At 41.0% G+C, this 22,906-nt stretch overlaps 1 protein-coding gene across 27 annotated transcripts in view; it reads left to right on the forward strand.

The window, feature by feature from the left end:
• ADGRL3 (adhesion G protein-coupled receptor L3) overlaps positions 1–22,906 on the forward strand; it is a 337,100-nt gene that overhangs the window by 221,305 nt on the left and 92,889 nt on the right. For all 27 annotated transcript variants that reach the window (XM_033172836.1, XM_033172842.1, XM_033172845.1 and 24 more), the window contains 4 exons: positions 4,291–4,500; positions 6,078–6,298; positions 12,534–12,600; positions 13,905–13,996. In XM_033172836.1, coding sequence (XP_033028727.1) covers positions 4,291–4,500; positions 6,078–6,298; positions 12,534–12,600; positions 13,905–13,996 — 590 coding nt within the window. The remainder of the gene's footprint in view (positions 1–4,290; positions 4,501–6,077; positions 6,299–12,533; positions 12,601–13,904; positions 13,997–22,906) is intronic.

A 22,906-nucleotide genomic window follows, 5' to 3' on the forward strand; every position in this document is an offset into this window, starting at 1 on the left:
TTAACATAATGTTTTAATGAGCAGTCTGGCTGAAATGCTATTTGCACTTTTGCATTTTGAGGTGGGGCCTTGCACACAAGTATTTGCAGAATAACCGTTAGTTGGCTGGCCATTGGGGTAAAGGTGGCGGTTGCTCTCCGTTGGCACCTCACAGGTGCCCCCCCCATTCTCTCCTCACAGCTGAGGCAGGCGACTGATGGAGCCATGAGAAGGCAGCTTCGGAAGAAGGTGGTGATGGCCATTGTTGCTGCCACCACCTGGCACCTGCCTCCATCTCCCTTCCTCTCCTTGGCCCCAAACAGTGGGGCTCTCTGCACCTGCCAGCCCTAAGGCAGGCTTCCCATTGGGAGGCAGAGAGAGGGCCACCACCGCCTAGCCCATGGCAGAGGCCAAGGGTGAGAGAGAAGGAGCCGCCAGCCACTGTGGTCGGCTCCACCCCCTGACTCCTCCCAAAATGCAACATGATGTCTCATGTCTCTGTTTCAGCTGCTGCTGTGGGGTGGGAGAAGATAGCTCAATCTTGGGGACAGGGTGTTTCAGACTGGGGGCAACATTGCTGAGAAAGCCCTCCTGTTAGCCACAGAACTGTGAACCACACTCGAAGATGGTTCAATTAACAAGATAGCTCTAATTAACCTTAAAATTGGACTGGACAATACAGGGTGAAGTGAATGGTTCTGAGGATTTTTTATGTCAAGACTGGAATCGGACCTGGCAATTAATCAGCAACCAGGGCAATATGTAATATGATTGTATGCTGTCAGACCCATTAACACTCCAGCTGCAACATTTTGCACTAGCTGCAGTCTCTAGACCATCGTCAAGGACAGGATACACACACAGTGTGTGTAAATAATGGCCCCCAAAGGCCATGAAATGCAGAAGAAGCACTCCTCTTCGTAGTCTCTGGCATTCTCTTCAGATTTGCTCTTCCGAAGATTTCTCTGAGTCAAGAAAAGCTTTTATGATGTGTCAGTTTTTAAATTAGGACTAAGACTGAATCACTTGAATTTATGAGAAAAATCACCAGGGGTTGCTCTGCAGATGCCTGCTTTCTCATATGCTGCTGCTACTACCACCACTAATTAAGTGCTAGCAGTATTCTATGTGTTCTACATATGCTAAGCCACCTTTATACAAGGATGTCCACCTTATGAAATATTGCAGAATCCTTCATCTTTCTTATTTTGTTATATTATTCTGTTTCCCTGGTGCTGATGAAAACTTACTGAGATGGCTACCAAAAAGTATGTAACTGATCAAGGACAGAAGTGAACAGAAAGAAAAGGAGGTTCTCCCTCAGCCGTACAGAAATATTGCCTTCTGAGGAAAAACCAGAATCAAATGTTCTGAATTCTGTTTGAAGGGCGTTTCAACATCTGTATTATAATACACTAAAGTGCCTTGTTCCAGCGGTTTGAAGTCCCTGGTTGCCCTATCTTCCCAGGGTACAAAATTATCAGCTACAGAAAGTGCACAGTGCGGTTTCTGTGAAGGAAGGTATCATTGTCAGTTTGGTTATCAAATCATCACACAAACCTCCATGAAGAGCAGAAGTTGTGTAAGGCAAGTCAGCAAGAATACAGGTTGAGAAAAGGTGGTAAGAGGCAGGGAAACTATGAAGGTGATTGAAGGGAGGGAATTAATATACACAGGGAAATGAAACACAGGAGCCTTAATTAAAGGTAAGTAGAGAAGGAGGAAGCAGCTAAGGGAAAATCACACATAGAGATTGTGAACCTGATGCCCTCCAGCTGTTGAACACTGTCTCCCATCATACCTGGCCATTGACTTTGCTAGCTGGAAATTAGCGTGAGCTAGAACCAGATGTTGTTGAACATCTGGAGAGCCACAGGTTCATGCTATCCCTAGCCTAATGTGTAAAGATGCTACATGCTGTTAAGGAGGGCTAGACGGGAGACAGTGGAAATGGCCAAAAGTCTAATACAGGCTTTCAAACTTCTGGTAACTGCAGCACACTTCAAATAAAGACTCGTGTCCCTATTGCTTCTGGGGGGGAAAATTGCTTTTACTGTGAAAGAGTAAAAATTGCACTTCTCAGACCTGTCCACCCTGTTTCTGCAACAGGGAGCCTTCTTTGGGCATATAGTTTCGTGCCCCATGTGCTACTACCAAACTGCTGTGCAATTTCTTGATAAAGTAGTTAAGACCTGCCTTCTCCCCTATTGAATCATATGTTATAGCCCCATAGGCTGGTCTATGACGAATATACAAAATTATAAATTTCAGATTCCCCATTGGTGCATGGTTGTATGACTGACATATATATGTGTGTGTCAGCGACAAAAAAGTAGGATTCATTGCTGAAGTACTTTAATAACTTTTTTGCTTTTTTAAGGAGATATTCTTTTCATTAAAAAAAACCCATCTTGTAATCGTTTTCTCCTGACTGAAGTTTATTGACTGATGAGTAAATATATGGAATTAAAATCAGCTACAACTGCCTTTGCCTGCAGCATGTATTAACCTGCAGCAAATAACACATTGCAGAGGAACAGACTGAGACATTGCTTTGGTGCTCGTATGTGGTAAACTGGTAGTGTGGGCAAAACATGTGTCTTCAAAATGTGGGACACATTTGGGCCTCCGTGTGTATTAAGTGTATATCTGTTCCCTTTGGGGCATGTCTTGGGAGCCAGAGTCACCTTAGTACTATACATAAAGGCATTTACCATTGATTAGAATTATTTGTAACTAAGGGTAGAACTAGGTATACCAGTGGCAGACCCATGTTTAAGCTAATCCCGCTGCCTCCCACCAATTGCTGCCATTCACAATCCCCTGACATCCTCAGCTGAGCAGGCAGCAGCACTTTTGAATGGCAGCCTCTTGACTTCCATCCATAGCAAGTAACCACCGTATTAGATTCCTCAAAAGGCATTGCCCAATATCAGGAATGTCAGAATTGACAAAAAGGTGCAAATAAAGCTTGAATGAATCATTGAGCAGCAGGATTGTTTCTCTTTCACACCCTGATTGGGTGTGGCGCCACATTCTGCATATCAAAACACCAAATGTTGGAAGGTCTTCAGAGAGAACCATCACCTACTTGGTAATTTGGAAGACCAAGCCATTACATCAGCTAAAAAGGTGGTGTGGAGTGTAGCATATACAATGAACATCCAAAAGAGGAACTATTGTAGTAATTGGTGACTACAACTACCCTCACACAGACTGGCCTACAGGGCTGTTCATAAATTCTTAAGCCAGTGCCATAGCTCCACATCTGCCAGGACTTATGCCAGCTCCTAAAGACCCAGTGCCAATGGATCTGGACTATAGATTGCACCCTACGTTTTGTAGTTTGAGGCATGCCATTTTTGGATCTGTGTCTGTCTAAAATAAATGTCCTGTAGAATATCTATATGAGCAGCCTACTTCTGTAGTTCTGGAGGGTGGTGCTAAATTAGGTTGTTTTGTTGCAGTTCACGTAGAAGAACAAAATCTTTTACACAAAAATGCCTGTTTGTTGCAGCAAAAAACAACAAAGGGTTCTTGCAGTGCCTTAAAGTCTAACAGATTTATTATGACATAAGCTTTCTTGGACTAGAGCCAATTTTTTCAGATGCATTAAAGGATCATCTTCAGTTGACAGGACACATGCAGATGGGTGTAGAGAGAAATGTGAACAGTGAGGTTAGATGGAAATGAAGTGTAAAAAAAAAAAGGTCTGTGACAATTAAAGATTAAAAGTATGCAAAGCAGGCAAAGTTGCCAGTCTTTCCCTGTGTTAATTCTATAGTTAATATGGGTCTCCAGGACTTTTTGGAAATATTTTTGAAGTGGTTTTTGCAATCCTGATGGAGCTAAAAATGTCAGTTTTCAATTTCTCTGGTACTTATTGATTTTAGTGGTGGAGGTTGATGGTATTTTTCTGCTGAATCAATGTTCCTCTCCTTTCTAAAATGATTGCTATCATAGAGGTCTGAGAAATACAGTAATTGTTTTCACTACATATTTCACAAATACAGATCAACACCAGGTTACTAACACCACTAATCTGTAATACCTGAAGTGTGTCATGTTCTCTGATATACGAGATCAGAAAAACCTGCTAATGAACTTTTTTTCCGGCTGCTTTTGCAAGCAGGACAGACAGACAGTGAAGAGAGTGTGTGCATGTGTTAATGTACTGCTCGCTTCATTAGTCCCTCATATGACAGATTTGGCATGCAAATTGAGATGAGGTCAAACAGTTTCAGATGCGCCAAGCTTTCTCAGACTTGGGTACCAGTTGGTGACTAATTGTCTTTCTACTGTGCCTTGCAGCATGGTGATGCAGTCCACGACCTCCTCCTGGATGTCATTACTTGGATTGGCATTCTCCTGTCCCTCGTCTGCCTCCTGATCTGCATCTTTACTTTTTGCTTCTTCCGTGGGCTCCAGAGTGACAGAAATACCATCCATAAAAACCTGTGCATCAGTCTGTTTGTGGCAGAGCTTCTCTTTCTTATTGGGATCAACAGGGCCGATCAGCCGGTAACTATCCAGTTAGAAATGCAGTAGTGAAGCCTATTCCTTGCCTTTGGCCAAGCAATAAAGCACCACTGATTTATCCAACGTGAAGCTGAATCAAATGCTACTGATCATGATAATAAAATGGAGTGTCCAAGTTTTCCAAATATCCAAAAGCCACCTTTATTAGGACCAACTAAAATGTCACAAGTAGGTCATGAACAAGCTTCCTAGTGCTCTAATTCAGGCTGAATATTAAGGAAAACAAGGACAGGAGAGAGAAGGGGGAAAATGCTTGGTGTGATGTCAACATAGGGGGAACTGCTGATAAAACAAATAAATAGAATCTTCCTCCAGTTTTAAGATTCCTCTCCTGGACAACTAAATTTGGTGTTCTTCAAAAGCATAGTTGGTCGATTGGTGGAGGGTCGGGAGGGGGTGTCTAAAAGCCACATCAGCATAATACATTTATTAAGACCAATTAAAATGTTCCCAAGGTATAAGCAAACTTAGTTGTCCAGGTAACAGATTTTAAAACTGGAAGATGATTATCCTCTGCTGCCTGTATATGGAACTTAACTTTGGGAGAACACTTCACTTCTAAACCACAAGGAAACATTTCCCACCTTAATTTCCAGTTCCCCACCTTCATAAAATTAAACTCCAGCTTTGCTAACACACATGAAAAGGATCTTGGGATTGTAATTATACATGAAAACTATATCTGGATTGTGTCTACTGCAATCTGAACTTGAGTCCGCAAGTGTGCTGGAACTGCAGAAAAAAAGGAAAATGCTAATACGATTTTAGGCTGCATTCAAAGTTTCTAAGTCATCAGAAGAAATAGTTACACTTTATTTTCACATAGCAGTCTAATCTGATTAACAGTGGAATCCTATGCAGGCCTACTCAGATGAAAGTCACAACACATACAATGGGGCTTTCTGTGAAGTAAGTGTGCATAGAATTGCAGCTAATACATCCTTGAATCCATATTAATAAACCGCAGACATTTGAGCACCAATCTATCAAGCTCAGCTTTTCTCTCCTCCATCCCACAAACCCCTGTTGTTTTACATCTAATCTGAAGAAGAGTTCTGAAGAACTTGAAGCTTGTTTAGAACTTTATGACATTTTAGTTGGTCCAAATAATACTATTAACTGTGGTTTGTCGGTTTTTCTAATGAACCAACACTGCTGTATAATCAACTATGCAAAAGTGTATAGTGATCCAAGAATGGATAATCATATATATACCATTTTCAGCATTTGAGAATCATAATCCAAGGGTAGTGGTATGTTAGCTGTTATGGCTTACTTGGAGAACATTTTAATTCAGTACTGTTTGAACCAAGTGTAAAGTCAAGCTAGTAACTAGTAATTAGGGTTAGTCACATCATATCACGCCTTTCCCTGTAGACTTCTAAAAATAGCAGATATAGGGGAAATCACAAAATGTTAGGGCCCCTCTGCCCCCTTCTTTGTGATTTGAGCATTGACCAGTAACGTAGAATTTGCCCTTTTTGCCATTCCGCGCAGGATCAATGTCAGATTCAGATTACAAGTAATTATTTTTTTGCTTTGTCTTTTTACTCTCCCAGATAGCCTGTGCTGTGTTTGCTGCCCTCTTGCACTTTTTCTTCCTTTCTGCTTTCACATGGATGTTTCTGGAGGGAGTACAGCTCTACATCATGTTGGTGGAGGTCTTCGAGAGTGAACATTCACGGAGAAAATACTTCTACTTGGTTGGCTATGGCATGCCTGCTCTAATTGTGGCTGTTTCGGCGGCCGTAGACTACAGAAGTTACGGCACAGGAAAAGTGTGAGTTTCATTTTGTGGTTTGGGGGAGTCTGAAAAACCAATACTGGTGAGCATGGATTTGTCAGAGTTCTAGAAATAAATAGGCAATAGAAAGGTGTTTGCACTGACCTGAATATTTGGTCTGGACCCTGATCTGGGGCTTTGAAAAATAGTCTGCCTCATTCCAAGGTTCTTTATAGGCTTCCTAATTCAGCTTGGGGTACATCAGATCTGATTCATTCCCCGCTGCCCCCCGCACACAGAATTCACCATTGGGAAATGGAAAAAAAAAATACTACCGGTATATATCTTTCCCTTTTGACAGAAATAGATAAAATTTGCAAGCATACTATCCCCTCCAGAGTGAAGAGAGCCTGCCAAACTACAGACTTTTGTGCTGAGCATGTTTTAGGAAAAGAAATGTGCATTATTGTTTTGGTGGGGGTTTTTTAATGGAGACAGAATTGGATTAATTCTGCAGGGTTCTAATCTGTGTTGTGCTGCCATTCTCACTTTTCACGGGGCACATAAGAAATTCAGATACATTGTAAAAGAAATTCTTATTTTGCACATCCTGTTTCAACCAGTGTTAAGGTGAACACCTGAGGGTGTTGTGGCTCTCAAGCACACACCAGGGGGGGGACACTTCTTTCTGGATCTAGCACTTCCAACAACAGAAGCACTTCCTATAGGGAAGATGCCCGATCAACAACTGCACTTTTATTAAGTCTACCTCCAAAATAAGATTGTTTCAGAATGGCCATTAAATTATCCATGATATTTAAAGCCAATTAAAAGAGAAATAGGACTGCAGAGTTTGGTCGGAAGGCACATGGTCCCACCACCTTGCTGAAATAAAGAAGGTCTGGGTCTGGTCTGGGGTTTCCGTAATGGAAGAGAGGTGAGATTTAAATGTAAGGATATGAAAATATAAAATTACCCTGTAGCAGAGGGGAGAAACTGGGGAGTTAATCTAGAAAAGCTAGAAGCAATGGAAAGGTTGAATACCTTTCCACCATCACTTAAGCATTCCCCCTCTCAAAGTTGCATCTCTCTAGGAAGAACAAGCGATAAGATTTCCACACATTTGCTTATAGCAGGTAACCAGGCCAATAATGACATGTTTGTTTTTCTCAAATGAGTTCTCTGATGCTGCTCAGTTTCCTGGTTTTTGTGTATTCTTTGAAACAGCCTCTTTCATAGTTTCATCTCACTTAAGTGTTCTGAAATAATGACCAAATATACTATTTTTATTTTTTGGGGGGTGGGCGAGAAAGTCTCATATAAGCAACATGGTTACTGAAATCTAATAAAAGAGAGCACATGCTCCATTTTGAATATACACATTAAACTTCCATATATAGTCAGATTTGCCACTTACAGAGTGGGAAGCTGTGCAGCCATTTTAAGCAGTCTATTGCACATTCACAAACAGTGTGATAAGTCGGAGCTCTTCAAATTTTATGGTCCAGTGGCATCTAATGATTGTTTATTGGATGCATTTAATACACACCAGGGATATCTTAAGGTTTGATTTCTTTTCAGGCAGGAAATAGAGCAAATTGTTATAGCTGTTATTACTTTGGAAAGAGCAAGCATGATTGAATGGATCCCCAGTTGTCATTGTGGTTGTAACAAAAATAAAAAGCAAAGGAGAGAGCATGGTCCCATGGAACATGATTAGCATATGCTTTGCGGGGGGGGGGGGGGTTGTAGAAGCTGATCCCTGCACTGGCAGGAAAGGTAGAGATTTGCAACAAATTAAACTGTTGTTATTTAGAAAACAAGGACTACAAGGAATGAGAGATAAGGAAAGGGATGTCAGGGAGATCTCTGTGCCTCGAGCTGGTCCAGTGATCAGGCCCAGAGCTGTCATGTTATGGCATCAGGATCCACTGGATCCCAGGCTAGTTCACCCCTGTCCTCCTCCCATTCTTTGGAAAGCACCATTTGGAAATGTGGACATTACCGGGATTTCAAAGGCAGAGTTGACGTCTGGGGGGAATTTCTGAAAGGTGGAGCTTTGTCCTGGGTCTTAAGCAAGTCAAATTGTGTTTTTGGAGTGTCCTGGTTTTTACTTACTGAAATTTGGCAGCTTTTTGTTGGCTGCTACAAGTGGGAATCCTGGACACATACTGGATGAGGGTAAGCAGGAGCTCCACATCTGCATGATGTTGGTATCATTCCACAGAAGGCAATAGACAACTGGATGCCCGGAGAGCTGGTGCAAAGACAACTCCACCCAAATAAAAAACTGTGTGTTTGGATTTCTCTGTAAGCCCACCAGTTCCACTGTAGCTAGAATTGCTGTATCTTTTGATACTGAACAATTATATGACATACCTAATAAACAAAAGTGTGAAGCATCTTAATTTATCTGCCTTATAAATAGCTCTAATATCCTGTCTAATTGCCAAAAGTAGTTGAAGTGAAATATTTGATAAGGGGGGAAACCAAGTTAATTAAGTTAATGTGCTTTAAATGTAGTATTCAAACAAATTCTAAAATATGTTTATGGAGATATTTGTAAATATGTTAAGACGTAACAGCTGAATAGAATATACAATTTATTTAGATGTTGAGGGGGAAATGAATATCCTGAAAATTAATTAATATTCCACATTTAGCATACCTGAAGAGCTGTGTGTGTGTGTGTGTGTGTGTGTGGTTTCTAGAATCACAAAGGAACTTCAAAGTTATATATTCTGACCCCTGAACCCACATAATGCCAAATCCCTTTTTTAGCTCTGGGGCTATTTTTGCAGTGTGTTGCCTTTGGTGTGTTTACCAAGGCTGCATATCCAGTCATTCTGAGATGCTTTGCATTAGGTTTGGCTTAATGAATTAAAGGGAGTTTCCTGAGTGTCAGATGTGTACAAGCAGTTTTGCACATAATGAGCAGTTGCCAGAAAGTTGCAGATAGACTGCATCCGTTGACATGGATTTGCAACATTTCCTGAAAAATCCTGTATTTTCTTTCTGCCACCCCATTTTTGTCACCCCATTTTCTTCAGGAGAGTAGGGATTAGTCAAACTTTCTCTTCCAAGAATGCTTTAAAATCTGAAGAATGGAATTCCACAACTGTTACTTTTGAGTGCCATAAGGTTTAAGGTCCAAATAGTTTACTGCTGCAGAAGATAAGGCTTTAGTAGAACAGTTCTGGGCTTGGTATGTATACAGCATGTAGGCATTGCAGATAGAAAGTATTTCACTGACTTCTGAGCTGACATGCCTTAATTTCTTGTATAGTCAGCAGTGGACCATCACCATAGCAGTTGACTTGGCTGACCCTACACCTGTTGTGTTTCTCTCATCCATAGCGTGATTTGTGCCCATGAAATATATTACCCCTTCCTCTGTGTCTGGTTCCTCCAACATCCATCTCCACCATGCTAATGGTTTTTGGTTTTTAAAAATCATTTTAAGTGTGCTTTTCTTAATTTTCTGTCCATGGGAGTTAAAAATTACATTGAACACCTCAAGGGCAAAGCTGACAACATGGGTGATACTTGTTCATGGCCTGCCATCTTTTTTAAAGTGGAAAATCAGCCATTGGAGGCTGCTAGTTTTAATGGAGGAATGGCAGGGGGAAGGAGCTGCTGCCTGTTTTCCGCTCAGAATCACTCTGATGAAACTGCTTTGCCCCTAGCAGGGGGCAGGGGGAGACATAGATAGGGTTCTGGTATTTTTTCCTCTGATGGCTGGAGAGGCAATTTTGAGTAGGAGGGAATGGGAAAATCTCCTTCATTCCCAACTGCAGCCTCTGATACAGTTTGCTACATTTCAGTAATAAATGAATCAATCCATTTGGACACTGTTCACACATCTCCCGTGTATTGTCTAGTTTGACCCTTAATAAAATGACTGATGTTTTGCTATGCAAATCTGTAATGCAAGTTTAATAATGGAAGTATAATCTTCAACATAAGATGCAGAATAGGTAAGTTGATACCTTTTATTGGAAGAAGAATATATACAGGTTTCCAAGTTACATGGAAACTCTGTCAGGCAGTAAAGAATGCTAACTAATTCTAAGGAGAGAAAGGAAATAATGCAAAAATCTTCACTATTCATTTAAACAGGAGCCTAATTGCAAAATGGCTTGCGCATGAAATATACATACGGCACCACATTAATGCAAGCTTTGTGTTTGGCAGACTGTCGTGTTAATTGAAAATGCTAAGCTTCCTACTCTTCCACAAACAAAAATAACCATAGAACAGGATGCTGAAACAGCTGCATCAGTAGCTAAAACAGCAATGTATAAATGCCCAGGAAGAATAGGCCTATGTTTGCAGCTGCCATAGTTCTGCTTGCATGGTAACATTATAATATGCAAACCTGTGACAGAGTTTATTTTAGGAAACAACCACAGTGCTTCCTTTCCTACATGTCCATTCTTGCAAAGTCTCATGGAAGCTGTAGTGAGGGGACCAGAAAAGGCAGCTCTGGTTAGGTGGGTTTGTCTGTCAGATGAGTGACAGCTGTCACCCAAGAGGGTTAGAACCTCTTATTATGACATGGCTCTCTTTCAATTTTGTCCAGGTCCTCCCCAGCTCCAAGTGAGCCGGAGCCGTAGATGCCTTAAAAAAAACCACAGTATGAAATATTACCCACAATGATCAGATTCCTGAGTTACTTCAAAGGTCACATTTACATGCTATATGCCCTTACGGCATTCCCGATTTTTTTAAAAGTCAGATTGATGGCTCATTGGGCTAGATACTCTTCAGTAAATTATGTTTCAGGTTTTATAAGTCATTTGCAGCAATCTGCAAGATTGAAAGTATGAAGGGGTTAAAATAAACGACTCCCAACAGCAGTTTTACCAGTTTTGAGCTCCTCTTAGCCTGGTGCATGTAGACCACACCAGTGCAAAACTCAGAATATAAACTCATGATAGTTTCATTTTGCATTCTGAGCACAGAAAAAAAAAATTGGGAAAGGAAATTCCATCCTCCAATACATCAAAGCATTATCAGCTGGGGAGATTTTTATTATTAACCCACCATTTCTGAAATGCAGCAGCAGCACTGGAGTTTCACTCCCAGTATAAAAACTCATAATGATGTTAAAGGTACAAAGCCTCTGTTTAAAGTAATGGTAACCCCAGAAATGAGAGAGAGAGAGAGAGAGAGGCTATATTTTTTCATCAAGTATGAACAAGAATAAACTTTATCTGATCTTATATAAAAGAGTTGACTCATGGTGTGCCATTTTGGGAACCTGTTCTGGCTTCTTTTGGTCATCACCACTATCTAAGCTTTCTGGATCAGCACTGAATCCAGAAACACCCCCCAACTCTGTACCTGGTACTTAAGGAGGAATGCAACCCATTCCAAAAGAGACTGAACACTATCTCTTGGTCTGTTGAATCTCTGAGCAATAATACTTCTGCCTTGTCTGGATGCAGCTTTAGATTGTTTACCCACATCACTGATCTCAGTCATCAGTTCAGAAGGTCCTTTGCCTCAATCTAGAATTTTATTTCAAAGAAAATCTGCATATTTGAAAATGACTGTATTCTCATATTTCTTTGCATAGCAGGTATTCAATCTCTTGTGGGTGTGCAGCTCTTGATACATTAAACTACCAAAAACAGAAGATCATAAGGATAGATTTATGTTCAACTGTCTTGTTACCTTATGCCCATTTTGTCATTGGGAAAACTCAGAATGGAAATGTAATTTCCCCAAATCATTAACCATTAGGGGATATTAAATCAGATAAAATGAAGCTATTAATAATTTAGTTTAGGTCATGAATCACCTAGCTTGATTCTAAAGGTCAGCTGCATTTCTAGAAATATTCATGAAAACAGAAAACTCCTGAATCTAATTAAGCTTCAGACCTTCTAATCCTAAATTTATTTCCCTTTTCACTAAATTGTTCAGATCTTCACCTACTATGGAAGCTGACAGTCTGGCTGAACAGCAGTGAATAGCTTGCAGCTAGATTTAATGGCTGTTTTAGGGCTTTTATAAAGATTTTCTATGACAGAAACGGAAGGTCTTAGCAAGTAGAATCTGTGCTATTTTCTCCTGCTTCCTCCAGAGGTAATTATCTTACTCCATCAATAGCACTGTCAGAAACCAGGCATATAATTCAGCTTTTAAATGAACAAGCAATGTGATATTTCCTGCCTCCTAGTGGAACGTTACACTGCTCCCATTCCTCTCTGTCACTTACTCACACTTGATATATGCTTCTTAGATGCCCTCTTACATGCCATATTTTCCTGCATTTCCATTACAGATGTTGGCTTCGACTTGACACGTATTTCATCTGGAGCTTTATAGGACCTGCAACCTTGATAATTATGGTAAGTATTCCTGATTAGCATGACTTTCAGTGCATGTTTTTTATCGCATGCTTAGCAGACAGTACCTGGTGTTGCCTGGTAATTGAATCCTGGTATGTGAGGCTGCACACTTTGGGGGAAACGTTGGGAAACACGTAAACGTTGTGCAACCAAAGTGCAGTGTGGGGCTGTTTGGAAGTCCCTTTTCAATCAGTCCGGTGGTGCTCTTTGCAGAGGCTGCCTGCTGCTCCTTTCCCCCCACCTCCTACTTGCCCTTCAACATCCCTGGATTGCCCCAAGGTGGGCCAAACCAAGGTGGTCCGGCACTAATATTTGCCCACTTGAGGAGTGTTCTTGTGAACCTGTTCAAATAAACGGGTGTACATGAGAAACTGAACCCATATCTGTTCCTTATTCTGCTAAAGGTTCAACAAAGCCAAGATGTTTTTATCCTTGGTCTTAGAGACATATACAGAAACAGAGTTTAACTGTTGTCTTCTGGTTGCTATCTCGGTTGTGTGGTTCCTTGATATAAAGATTCCTATGGGTACATTGGCTGAGGATTTTTGTATCTTTACAGAGTATAACAGGATTTGCTTTGTCTAGTCATCGCAGCATGGATTTTTTAGCAATTGCTTCCCTTCCTGTGCATCCTATTATTCTGTTCTGCCTTTGTGTTTGCGCATTTTCAAAAGTCCTGCACAGCAGTGTCACCACTGTGACTGAAGAGCAAGGATTGAATAACATGCTATAGAGATCCGGAAAAGCAATGTGTCAGATTTTAAGCACCTGCTTTTTCCCCTGTAAAAGAACTTGTTAAGATCAGTCTGTCTGACATCGTGTCTTTGTGTTGCCCTATGGGCTTCCAGTGTCCCTTTTTTACAAGTCACCTTTGAAAACTGTCTATTTCAACTGACCCTACAAACTAATTTCTTAATCCACTTCATCTGCTATGAAGAATGCAAATAAAAGACTAAGGCCCAGCTCTCAGTAATGTCATAAATCAGTGTCTGGGCTGTACCACTTCAGCTTGCAGGTGGGCGCTCACATGTTGGTACAGCCCTGCATACAAAAATAATAATAATCATCCCACAAAGAAAACTAGCATGTCAGAGAGGTAGCTAGTCTAGAGTCTTCTCTTTTACATCTAGTGCTTTATCTATAAGAATTTTTACCTTTGTGTGGAGGAACATACAGTAATGTGAGTCTCCACTTGCTGTGTGAACTAGTGCAATCCATACATAGTTTTTCCACCGTAGAGAAAACTAGGCCTTGGGTTAATCCCCTTCTTTTTCTCATAACTTGCTTCTTATTTCTAATTTCAGCTTAATGTAATCTTCCTTGGGATTGCTCTTTATAAAATGTTTCATCATACAGCCATATTGAAACCTGAATCTGGGTGTCTCGACAATATCAAGTAAGTGAATTTTCACTCATTGTGTTCCCAACTGTGTTACTTTGTAAACAACACATAATTATTCTAGGATAATGCCAGCAAGAAAATACTAGGTTGGATCCAGAAAAAGTTGATTGAAATCAAGACCCACACTGAAATTGATAAGACAAGTCAGTCTGGACTTGAGTCCCATTCCCTTCAATGGGAGTTAAGTGAAACTTATGTAGGCTGGATCCAACCCAAAATGTTGATTTTCTTGTGATCCAACATTTTTGCACTATTGTACAACACCATTAAGGCATAGTAGCAACCACGTGAGAGTTCCTTTTCCATGAAGGTAACTCATGTAGCTATAGTGCAGGGTTGCATAGTTTTGGTGGTGTGATTCTGTGTGAAAGACCCAGTCTACATGAATGTCGCACTCCCATGCAAAAGCAGCTGCTTCTACATCTGAAAGGCATCTAGGAATGTTTAGCAAGGTGCAGTGATACCTTTTTAAAATGGCCAATGCCCAAAGACAGCTGTTTAAAAAACTAACAGCAGCCCTTAATAGTTAAGACAAAGATGTATTTATTCTTCTGCAATAAAAAGTATACATGTAATTCATACTGAAAGTAGAAGTAAATAATAGGAAGGAAATAGATACAGTTGTAAGTTGTTTAATTATTTCATTGTGCTTAGTGTTCCAGGATACTGACTTATTGGGTGCAAATGGTTCTGTAACTTGTATCAGAGGGAACTTTGAATGTCCTAGTAGACTACTTCCTGGTGTTTTTTACTGACATCAAAGTCCAACCAGAGAGCAAAGTATGCCCTATGTTACTTTGTCTGCCAATGGGACCATTTCTCTAGGACTTGACCACTTTTAAATCAGATCGAGAAGTTATTGTCTCCATAGGTTAGCTGTTTCTGTTGTCATGGCTTAAATTCAAAACCATAGACATTGAGGAATAGAAGCCAGATAGTGATAATTAGTCTGGCTCAATTCAGACCAATTATCCAAACTATGATTTGGAGGACAGAGAATGAGCTGTGAACTCACACCCTTGCTCTTTCCACTACCTTCTCTTCTCTCTCTTCTCCTCTCTTCTTTATTCATCTTTATCTCAGCTTCTGTCCCATTTTCCTGTTTAGTAGTAGCAATAGTTTTCTGTCTGACTTGGCGGACCATATGGATAGTGCTCACCCTCCAAATCAGAAAGCATGGGTTGATAAAACTCTGCTAAAATTTATCCTTTTACATCCATAGCATCAGCTGAGATCTTATAATTAACGTCAATGATTCCCATCCATTAGCATCTAGCAGCTTAAGATTGGGAAACTTTTTGGTACAAATTTTGATCATTAATTACTCTTTTTATTGTGCCTAATGTGTTCCTCCCTCATTCAAAATGACTGCTTCTACTTCACCTGAATCTAACACACTTTTAAAATCCTTCCCTTATTTACAGAAAAATCATTGTTTGATTTTTCTGTATTCTACGCACAACCAGAAAGGAAAAGCCCACCGATTTGCCTTTTTTTCTTTATTTAAGCTAGATCTTTAAAATGTAATTCTTATCTCTTGTTGAGTGTAATTGAATGTCGGAGAAAACGTTTAACCTACCTATTAGCAATTTCAGTTCCTTCTACCAAAAACAATACCATCTTTTGAAATCCACTTGTGGTATTTAACCAGAATATCTTGTGCCCCCCCCCCAAAAAAACTTCCATTACTAGTACACTTTTTTAAAAAAAGATCAGTGCAACATATGTAAAAGCTCAAGAAAATAACTAAAGCAGCAGAATATTTTACTTACTATGGACCTGACATTAAAAACAAACAAACAAACCCTTACACTACTTTCCAAAGACTGGGAATGGGCCAAAGTAGACCTGTAGTGGAGTTCATTAGAACCTAGTGGACTATTTAGTCCAATACCCTGTTGAAGTGCAAAAAAATGCAAAGCTGGAGCATCTGTGGACTGTCCAGCCTAAGTGGTCCCCATCCACCCCACCTAGTTCAGTAGCTGAACTTTTCTTCCTAAAGAAATCTTTGTTTTTGTAGCTTAAGATCTAATTCTTTCCACTGGGACAACAGAGAATAAGGCTCTTCTATGTGACTCTGTAAATATATTTGAAATGAGTGCTAGCATGTCGTCGTCGTCGTCCTCCCTCAGTTTCTTCCTTTTCCATATTTTGTTCCTTGTCCTCAGGAGGACAAGATGTGCTTCCTTTAAAGACAGCTTCTGGGTGGAAGGGGAAATGGAATGTACTGTGCTGCCTTCTCACTGCAACATTTTGTTGTTGGTCCTCCTTTTGGTAGTTTAGCTTTAAACAAAGTAAAAGATGGGCAGCTAGTCACCAATGAATAGAAGACTGTCACCTCCGCTTTCATGGAGTGTAGGAAAGAAAAATCTGACCTCCTTAACTTCCAAGAACATCCCAAGGCTGCAAACCTCATTGAGCAGCATGTGCTGCCAAACCATCATTATTTCCAACTTGTCAGGATTCACCTTCAGGTGGCTCATGTCACACAGTCCCCTCCGTGACTATAAAACAGATAAACTCAGAAACGGAACCTAGCTTGAGTGAAATAGAGGCGTGTTGCTCCAAGTCCACCCCATACAAGTGAGTAGGGAGCATATCTCCATGGGAATCTCACCCAATGTCCTTATAAATAAATTGAACTAACAAATGAAGCTACCATAGAGTGAGTGAGCTCATTGGTCCATCCAAGTCAGTATTATTTACCATAGTGGTTTCCAAACATTTTCCTCCACAGTCCCCTTAAAAACTGTTTAGGGTTTCGGCTTAATGGTTTTTCTGCCTGTTGTAGCAATTGCAGTGCACTGGTCTAGATGCTGTGTGATTTTAAATGATATTTTACTTGTTTCTTTCCTCTTATATTGTATATTGTTGTATTGCAATTTAAAATCAACAGGGCGGGATTCAGCTAACGAATCCTATCAATGGAAGCCCTCTACAAGGATTTCCCTTTGTGCAATGGGGCTTCCCCTCCCTTCTCCCCCGTGCGCCCCTTTCATTTGCCAGAATTGAGGGGGGAGAACCCTCCCCTGAACATGCTTGCCTTGAAGGAACAATTGCCTTAGTGAGACAGTGATTGTAATACAATATAAGAAATAAAAGAAGCAATAAAATAAGAAAATGAAATAAAGAAAAGAAGCAATAAAACACAGTGAAAAATGAATATGTAAATCTAATGTGATAGATGTGCTGTCTTCCATCTTCAACCACAAATCCACAGACACGTCACGGACCACCTGAATGAAGCTTGTTGAGGACAGATTGGGTACTCTCTGGTCTACATCAAATAGCAGCAGTACTCCAAAGTCTTTGGCAAAGTCATTTCCTTTCTGTGCCACCTGATTTTTTTTTGTGACAGAAGATGCTAGAACTCTTTGCACGTGAAACATGTGCTGTACCACTGAGGTATAGCAGAACAGGGTTGACCTTGTGGAATATCACAGAGAAGGCTCTAGGAAGATGAAGTGAAACATTTTTGCCATTGTTCCTTCCAGAAATGAGTAGAACCTGCACCACCTGATGAACTCCCATATCATCAACTTCAGAAAAGAGTCAGTGAGTGCAGTTGCCTCTATTCAGCCCTAAAATGGAGGTTATCAACTAAGGCCACAAGTACAGTCTTGATGCCAAGCCCAAGCTAAAAGTTAGGACTAGCAGAGGTCTTTGAAATGGCTCCCATCCAACTGTACATCATTCAACAAACTTCTCTGAATTCAAAATGAGGACAGAAAGTAGAGAAAAGGGTAGCTGACAGAAAAACCCACACTCACGATCCATATTGTTGCCAAGGTGCCAAACAACTGTAGATATGACACTAATGGGCACTGTTTCTCTCAACTGGCTTTGACAAGTCACTATGAGCATGACCCCAGTTTCCAAGAGGCCATGCTAGCAAGCACATATTCTACATTGGCATGTGATTCCAACTGAAACCAGGCCAAATGAACAGGACGTGAATGAGCCTTTGAGGTCTCTGTGTTGTGACCCCAGAATCCAGAAGAGACCTGGACACTCAGTTGTACCATAGTTTCACCTGCTAGAGAGCCAAACCAGAGTCCTGGCAATGAAGCTGATGCTGTTGATCAGGGAACAACTGAGCTTGAGGCTGGCAGGCAGGAGCCCACAGAAACAGATGTCAGTGCCCCAGTGCAAGGACCCTCCTGGGCATCGTCCCTGAGCTCAGGAAACTTGAGTGCCTTCCATACTACCTCGCCAGTCCAACAGTGAAGGGAGTGCACCAGGTCAGAGAGCACCAACCAATTTTAAGTGCAGAGGTTTGGCATTTAAAGAGACTCTACTGTAGTTCTCCCAAAACAGGCAGAGCCTAGGAGAGGTGGATTAAAGGCAGGGACTCAAAGTACCTCAGTTCACTTTCAATCCTTTTCGAAGCAAGTTGCTCATTAGGAATTTCCACGACGTTGTGGAGGCTTCCGGTTTGGTGCCGGATAATGGCGGAGTGGAGCTGAGTCAGTTCCAGTCCCCGGGGGGTTTTAGGGGTCTCCTTGTCTGCGCCAAGGGCCCCTTAAAGCCACGGGAAGAGCGTCCCGTGGACCGCGGCCTCGTGGGTCCCAGACGTGCCGTCTCTGCTCTTGATTGACCCTCGTAAGGGGGGAAAATCAAGCGAGCGGAGCTACCGACACGGGACTGGAGAGGCGGATGCACCCCCCCCGGGAGATCAAAGCAGCAATTCTGCCAGACCTGAGCACCAAGCTTTTCCTGCTAACTTCAAAGAAAAAAGAAGAACCCCGGCTGCTGTAAGTGTGGGACTAATTGGATTTACATTTGAATAATTGGCAACCGGGAGGGATGTTAAAAGGAAGCCCGTCCCTCTCCTTTGTTGTGCAGAGGAGGTAATTAAGCTTCAAGCGGCTGCAGCTGCATCACTAGACACAATGTTGCTACGAAGCACTTTGACAGAGAAAATGGATTAAATCCCAATTTGAGGGATTGAAGATTTTGGAAATATCTCTTCTGTGGCTTTTGGAATTAATTTTGGCACCCTGTCTCAGGGAAAATGGCGCTGGAAAACTAATACGCAAGATGGAAAATTACTGACATTTGACACCCTTTGTTTTCTCCAACCATGCTTGCTTTCGCTTTTAAACTGATTCTAGATCCGGGTATTACCCAGGAACAAAGAACAATCCTTCTGCAATTGGAGTTTGTGAATCGGAAAATGGACTGGTTAGGACGTAATTTCAAAGAAATTTGTTGTGGAGCAGGAGAGACCAGCCAGATCTGGGAAAATTTTGATAATTTGGAAGTAGACTTCTCCAGGGAATTGGGGGAGGTGCTGGAGAAATGGGACGAATTGATTCAGCAACCCCAGGTAAATGGACGGCCCTGGTGTAGTGAGAAACACAGGGCTGATGTTTTGACTGGAGCTACGAGATTCAGTCTCTGGAGTGGGAGTCCAGAGATGAAGCTGAGAAGATTTTTGAAGACACAAGTGGAAGGAAACCAAAATTGCGAAATGGAGTTGCTGGGAGAGGAGAGCTGGTGCCTCTTGAGGCGCCCAAGGAGGAGATTTATAAATTTTAAGATGATACTGAACAAGGACAATAGAGGGAAATGTAAAGATGAATGGTGGGGGGGCATGGGAGAGAGCAGAAAAATGGTGAGAAGGGGAATAGGGTGAAAATGATAAAAATTGAATTAGGATGGATTTATGGTACCCTGAAGATAGTGTGTTAAGATTTTAGGATTTTGATGTTAAGTTTTAAGATTTTGATGTTACGATCTTGGGAATTTTGAATTAGTGAAGAGATATGTAACTGATTAATAGCAGCAGCTCAAGTGAAAAGAAGTATAAGATTGATTTAAGAATTATTTCATGATACTATAAGATGTTAAGTTTTTATGATATTATAAAAGGTTGGATAATGAATTGTAATGTTAAAAATGGATGTTACCAAAGTATATTAGTATTGAAGGCAGAGGAGGGAAAGCGGGGGAGGTCCCTTTAGAAGATCAGAAACTAGATTTTGTTAAGTAGAAAGAGATAGATTGGTGTTCCAGTTTAGGTATGTATTGGTTTTGGTTTTGTTTTAATTGTTTTCTTTGTCGATTGTATTTATGTAATGTGTTTTTTATTGTGTTAATGTTGGTGTTTATGTTATGTTATGTGTTTCTCTTGTTTTATTGGAAAATAATAAAAATCTTATAAAAAAAAAAAAAAAAGGAATTTCCACGACGTTGTGACAGCTGACCTTCCTTGCTGCCTCATCCCATGGGTTCCTCTGCAGGTTCAGAGCAGGACACTGGGTCTTAACAACAAGGAGTTAAGAAAACGATATGGAATGCATGTGGGCACCAAGAAATACCAAGTAGATCTTTTCCATTCAGAATGTAATTGTTCTTCCAATATATCAAAATGTTTAAAGGTTAGGCCAAGAACTAGGAGGAAATGATTTATTCTAGCACATTTTATCACTGCTAGATTGGCAGCAATTACTCATGATAGCTTTTAGGGCACAATTTAGGTTACTGGTCTTCTAAGATTCATTGAAAGAGGAGTCATCCTGACCCTTTTCACTGTGATCTGAGAAGTCATAGGTGCGATTCTGTTTTTAGCAATGTGGTTGTTACCACTTTGGTATCATTCTGCACCATAATGGTAACATAATGAAATCCAAAAGGGTTGTGTTGCACTCAAAAGACTAACATTTATTGTGACAAAAACTTGAAAGTCCTAGAGCCCCCATTCACATGTGTGTGAATGTTAAAGACAGCTAGACTGGTGACTGGGAGCGACCGCCGAGACCACATAACACCAGTCTTGAAAGACCTACATTGGCTCCCAGTACATTTCCAAGCACAGTTCAAAGTGTTGGTGCTGACCTTTAAAGCCCTAAACGGCCTTGGTCCAGTATACCTGAAGGAGCTTCTCCACCCCCATCGTTCTGCCCGAACACTGGGGTCCAGCTCCAAGGGCCTTCTGGCAGTTCCTCGCTGCAAGAAGCCAAGTTACAGGGAACCGGGAAGAGGGCCTCTTCGGGAGTGGCACCCGCCCTGTGGAACACCCTCCCACCAGATATCAAAGAGAAAAACAACTACCAGACTTTTAGAAGACATCTGAAGGCAGCCCTGTTTAGGGAAGCTTTTAACAGACTATTGTATTTTAATATTTTGTTGGAAGCCACCCATGAAGAGGGAATTATGCACATTTCCTGATCAATATACATAATTCTTCATCAGGCCATGAGTATTGTGTGTTTCTCAACAAGAATGTCTATGTACCAGTTTCACTTTCTTCCAGATATCATCCAGAGCACACCCCACATTGATTATAGCTAGCCCAATGATACAGCTGTGTTTGCTATAGCTGCTTAAACAGGATTTACTTCGGGCATTTTTTAGACTACTATACCAAGTAAAGAAACAGATTAACAGGTGTCACTCATTTATATCCTACTACAGGGCAAACCTAGGAGAGAACGTAACAGAATATCACTTGTCACCTACAGATCTCAGCCAAAACTGTTCCAAAGTATCTCCAATTATTCTGAACAATGGTACTTCCCTCTCAGGCCTTGGGTGGTTGCCAGCCACTAATCTAAAAAACCTTCTACTCACAGCAGCTAACAGAGAAACATAACCACGGACTAAGCTGAGCAAAAGACACAGAGGCCAGCTTTTCCTTACCCACTCAAACAACATTATTATAGGATCTAGTAGCATTAGTCATGCCACCAGGCATTCGTTCATTTGCTCATTCTCCAGCATGATTTAATAATCAGCTACCAACAATGCCATTCTGCATTTGAATTTCCATTCTGTACTGCTTAATGTAAATAGGCAAAAAATGCATTGCAGAGCCTGCTATTAATAACATAAAATGGTGTGTTCAAGTGTTATTTATTAAAACTGTTTATTATACAGTTGGTAAATGATCTAATAATTTATATTATTACAACCATGCCAGAGCTTTTAGCCCAGGAAGGAAGGAAGGAAGGAAGGAAGGAAGTCCCATTCATTTCTCTAAAGATGGCACATTTGAGGCACTATGCTGTAGTGAATAGAGTACTGGATTGGTACCAAAGACTCCTGAGTCCACACTGTGGATTGAGGTTCCCTAAGAATAGAGTGTTCCAAGTGGGAACAGTATCGCATAATTGAGGCAGGTAAATGTTAGGTTTCAGAAGTGGCAACAAGTGAGCAAAGGAGTCAGAATGAAGCAGCATAGTCCAAGAAGGTAAACTGTCAGGTGCCAAAGGAGCATCAACTGTGAAAAAGTGTGGAGAGCAGGAGCTCAGTCTTGCAGTTTCTGTGGACGAATGGCTTTATGGAGGCAGGAGAAGCTTCACTAGTCCTCTTAAGGGATAGTACTAGTTAAAGAACAGGAAGCAGAGGATCACTCCAAGAGGATGTCTCCAAGCTGGGTAAACAATCAGGGAAACGTAGTAAACAGTAAAATGAGAGATCTTGAGGCAAAAACAACACTAACTGCACTTATACACTCTGGGGATCTGAACCTGCAGTGGAAAGAGATATTGGTTCATAGCAAACATTTTCATTGGTTATTGACTAACTGTGTAGCAACTGTGAAAAGGCGAATCCCATGATCATTAGGGAAGAGATCAAAACCAGAACCGTCAGTGTCACAATTCCCCTATAGAATTCTACGCTTGGAATCCTATGTACAGTTGTGGTCACCACATAACAAAAAAATATAGAGGAACAAGAAGATGCAGGAAAGGACAAGCAAAATTATCAAGGGACTGGAGCAATTATCCTAGAACTAAAATGACCAGGGGGCAGGAGGACATAGCAGAAGTTTATAGAATTAAGTATGGTGTGGACAAAAACTCTTTATAATACTAGGACTTTGGGCCATCCATTGAAACTGCCTTTCAGGAGATTCAGGGCAGACAAAAAGAATTACTTCTCCACACAGCACATAGT

The sequence above is a fragment of the Lacerta agilis genome, chromosome 16, assembly GCF_009819535.1.
Source record: "Lacerta agilis isolate rLacAgi1 chromosome 16, rLacAgi1.pri, whole genome shotgun sequence".
Lineage (NCBI taxonomy): Eukaryota > Metazoa > Chordata > Lepidosauria > Squamata > Lacertidae > Lacerta > Lacerta agilis.